The 4,599-nt window shown below is 37.4% G+C and overlaps 1 protein-coding gene across 1 annotated transcript; it reads right to left on the bottom strand.

Annotated features, from left to right (window-relative positions):
• Positions 1 to 3,272: 3,272 nt before the first annotated feature.
• LOC107627491 (uncharacterized) lies at positions 3,273 to 4,256 on the bottom strand. Its single transcript, XM_016330321.1, has 3 exons — positions 3,842 to 4,256; positions 3,713 to 3,725; positions 3,273 to 3,645 (listed from the first exon to the last, which is right to left on the bottom strand). Exons 1-3 carry the CDS (start codon positions 4,254 to 4,256, stop codon positions 3,273 to 3,275), a joined length of 801 nt encoding a protein of 266 aa, XP_016185807.1.
• Positions 4,257 to 4,599: the final 343 nt, after the last annotated feature.

Below are 4,599 nucleotides of genomic sequence, written 5' to 3'. Positions count from 1 at the left end.
TTTTGTATATATCTTTTCACAAATAAATAATAAATAATTTAAAATCACCAAAAAAACATCATCATAGTCATTTGATGTATTCAAAATATACATTTGAAACAACAATATCTTAATATTAATATATAAAATTCAATAACTAACATAACTTAAGAATAGTTTATTAAGAGAATAAAATAATACAGATTTTTATAATAAATTTAATAGTATAGATATTGGTATATATAATCTTAAAAGTTCAATGTATCTAAATGATAATTACAATCGTCAATTATTAATAAAAATTGATGAGATTTTATTGTATTTATTAATATAATGAAAAATACATCAATACCTTTTTCATCCATTGTGTTTAGACCATTGTCTTCAGGTTTTTTTTTTGAAATAAATAAATAAATAACTTTATTTTCAAAAACAAATTATTTGAACTTTAATTTTAGATATATGTTTTTTTTTTTTTTTAAGTTTAGGTCAAGTTTGTCGCACTCCCAGCGAACTCCATTACTTTTACAGAGTTCGTCGCACTTCCGGGCAAACTTCACATTGAGTTCGCCGTATTATATAAACCGTGGGAACATTCAGTTTGTCGCTTTCAACTTTTCTCTCTTCCAAATCTCCTTTCTTCCTTCTTCGTTTGTCATTTTCAGAATCTTCTCTATGAGATTTTTTATCTTCTAACGTCTGTAAAATCTTTTATTTTCTATATCATTAGCTTCAGGTCAGTATATAACATGTTAGAGTTACTATTTACTGTTTACATGTTTAGTTAGAGTATATAATATGTTAGTTAGATTTTTTATGTTATTATTTTCAAGTAGAGTTACTGTTTACTGTATATAACATGTTAGTTAGAGTAACTTATTAGTTAATTGTTAGTTAATTTAGTCAGAATAGTTAATTTAAGTTGTGAGTTAGATGTTAATTAGTTAAATATGTAGTTAGATTAGATTAAAATGATACATAGTAAAATTAAGTTATCAGTTAATTATGGATTAGTATATTTATAGAGTTAGTTGAATATATAATTAGATTAGATTAGAATGATACATAGTTAGTAAAGTTAAGTTATCAGTTAATTATTCATTAGTATATTTATAGAGTTAGTTGATGTGATCATGTAGTTGGTTTACATATTAATTAGCAAGTTTATAAACTGGTTAAGATGTAAGGTAGACAATTAGTTAGCTTAAATATGTCTTTTAAAATTTAGTTAATGTGAAAGGAACTGAATTCAATTTATTTTATTTTATTTTACCAGAGTGTAGTTAGATGGAGCAACAGTTATTGGGGGTACAAGCATACACTATATAGATTGGATCAAACTGAGTACATTGCAGGCAGACTTGATCGAGTGGTACACTTTTATCACTTTTATTGATTATATTGTAATAAAATGTGAATTCATAATTTTATGTGTTGACCCTTTTTTTTTAACTAGTTTATTTTGTTTGGTAGGCACCTCGGATCTTGCGCACTAGATGAAATTCAATGAGATGCCTGCCTGAGAATATTAGGCCATATGTCAGACAAGCTGGGTTTGAGCATGTGGCATACATGGTGGAGTTTGAGCATGGTTAGCCATTGGCATCAGCGTTGATAGAGAGATGGAGACCTGAGTCCTATACATTTCATCTACTATGCGGGGAGATGATTACCACCCTACAGGACGTGGCGTACCAAGTGGGACTCAGGATCGATGGTGATCCTGTTAGTGGCTGCATTGGTAGGTGGGAGAAGCACCATGATGGACGGTCCATTGAGGACTTATGCCAGCAGCTATTGGGTGTAGTTCCGAGCCCAGAGGATAGACAGTCACAAACGAAATGGACTGTCAAATTTACATGGTTTCACAATACCGTCTGCGGAGAGCTGGAGCAGGATGCCACTGAGGAGCGACTGTTGCAATACATGAGCCGGTATATCATGCAGGTGATCGATGGTATCTTATTCCCGGATGCATCTAACTCTCGGGTACAATTCAGGTGGCTCCCCCTACTAGAGGACCTTGACAGATGTGGCAGGTTATCATGGGGCTTGGCTGTGCTAGCATGATTGTATCGCCAGATGTGTCATGCCACGGAGTATAGTCAGTACAATTTGGGTGGTTGCGTCAATTTGCTGCTCTCTTGGGCTTATCACCATATTCCATTGCTACGGCTGGATGGATTTGAGACTCGTCGATTTCCGCTAGTTAAGAGGTATTATTCGTTTTTGCACTTTTCTTCATTCGTTAATGAAATTGAGAAATAATGTGTAATCATTCACGGTATTTTAGGTGGATTGAGTACCATCCAGATAATGCCAAAGGCGAGAACAGGCTTAGGCATTACAGGCTTACATTGAATGGGATCAGCATCCTCAACGTAAGTGATAAATTTTTAAGAATTATAAATTTATGTTAATTAACTTTGAAACTTGTATATGATGCGTCTTGCGTTTTGTGAACAGGTTGACTAGATGCTGTATGCTGACCAACAGCTGCAGGGTGTAGTTCCACCGAGGATAGCCGAGTTTGAAACCTCGGCGGTGGTTGTATGTCCGCTCTTTTGCTTCGCTATCGTCAAGTGGCATTAGGTTGACTAGGTTGTGCGTCAGTTCGGTGGCTTGCAGCACATTCCGACCAGGCCTCTGAACATCGACGAGATGTATCGGCATGATGGTAAGTTCGGTCGAGGCGAGTGGTTCTTGCATTTTTTGGGTGGCTAGCATGAGATATGGGATGCTCGTAGCACGTGGTAATTTTATTGCCTGGATTCAGGCACTGCTGCTAACTCTTCAATTGTGAACAAAGTCCTCGGCCGATTAAACTGATAAACATTCATAGTATTGACATGCTTCGAGTTGAATTCTATGGCCTTCATTAACATCTGTGAGAATTCAGCACCAACTTGAAGCTGGGCAAGGGCCTCTGAACCCTTCCTAGCAAAAAGTTCACCCAAACGGAAATAACTTGACTTATCAAGAGCAGTGATGGAAAAATTATGAGAACCCTTCATGACAATGTTAATGCACTCCGAGATGTTTGTTGTCATATGACTAAACCGACGATCCTCATCTGCATACTGCACCCAATGTGAACGAGGCATTTCTTCAAATCAGTTTCTGATTGCGATATTCTCACCCCTCAGACGGCCAAAATAATGAACAAACTCCCGCTGCAACTTTGAATACGATGTGTTAACCAGAACCTTATTCAAACCCTTGTTTTTGAAGTGAGTCATGAAATTGACAGCAATATGTCTTGTACAAAATGCTTGGAAGGCATGAGGTAGTTTCTATAAACTTCCCTTTGTATTTAACGCAGCATCAATTGATTTGTGCCTGTCTGAAATCACTAAGACGCCGGGTTGTGGTGTCACATGCTGCCACAGATACGAAAGAAAGAATGACCAAGTCTCCTTTGTCTCACCCTCAACAACAACAAATGCAATAGGCAAAATATTTGCATTGCCATCTTGAGCAATAGCCATGAGTAATGTGCATTCGTATTTACCATATAAGTGGGTGCCATCGATAGAAATAAGTGGCTTGCAATACTTGAAAGCCTCAACACACGGTGGAAACGTCCAAAATACCCGATGAAACATGACAGTGTCGACTAAACCAGGCCAAGGTTGTGTCACAAGTTGCACCCAAGTATCTAAAAACCTATCAACAGTTAGCACATGTAGATGGTGACTTTATACATAACTAAGGACAATGAAATAAATCTTACCGGGTAAATACATCTGTATAGAGAATAACCAACGAGGAAGCTCGTTGTATAACTCCTCCTAATCTCCATATATTCTAGTAATGACTCTCTGCTTTGCAAGCCAAACCTTTCTGTACAACGTCTAGTTACCGAAGTGATTCTCCACACTTCCTTGCAAAACCCTGATGTTGATTGTTGGATCTGCTTTGACCATTGTGAATATGTTCTGAGCAATCACCTTTGAGTCCAACCTACGATGGTCTTGGCCCATGGATGTTTGCATGCAAGTTTGAGGACCATTGTATCTCCTAACCTCCCATTTTTCTTGCTTTCGGCGATATGCTATGTGTATGTCCCAAGAGCAACCGGGCCCGAACTGGATACACTGTACATCATACTTCAACTGGTCACTCTCTAGTATTTTATACTCCACAGCCCTCTTGATGTTGTACCTCTTAACTACCAACATGACTTCTTCCTTGTTTTCAAATTGTTGTCCAACCTTGAACTCATTGGTTGGATCCTCTTCGGAGCCTCCATGAATAAACGACCAATCCGAAGTCATTGCATCGAGATTCAACTTGGAGAAGTGATCCGGTCAGTCATATGGTTGAGAAATAGCAGGCTGTGTCAGAGCGATTTGTGTGTCACTGGTGCACGAATTCCCACACTTCGTACAACTGAACCAGCAAGTGCACTGGGTCGTCCAAGTAATACTTGAGCTAGTAAGGGTCGATCCCACGCGGATTGTGGTTTGAAGCAAGCTATGGTTATCTTGTAGATCTTAGTCAGGCGGATAGAAGAATTGGTTTGATTGTTTAATTGCATAAAAGAAAATAAAAAGAGAACGTTACTCAGAACTCAGAAGTCATGTAAACTATGATAAAAAGATGGTTAAGGCTTGGAAA

Source organism: Arachis ipaensis, chromosome B2 (assembly GCF_059453495.1).
Source record: "Arachis ipaensis isolate K30076 ecotype BB chromosome B2, ASM5945349v1, whole genome shotgun sequence".
Lineage (NCBI taxonomy): Eukaryota > Viridiplantae > Streptophyta > Magnoliopsida > Fabales > Fabaceae > Arachis > Arachis ipaensis.
Note: the sequence above shows the minus strand (reverse complement) of the source record. Positions and strands in the feature narration are given on the sequence as shown.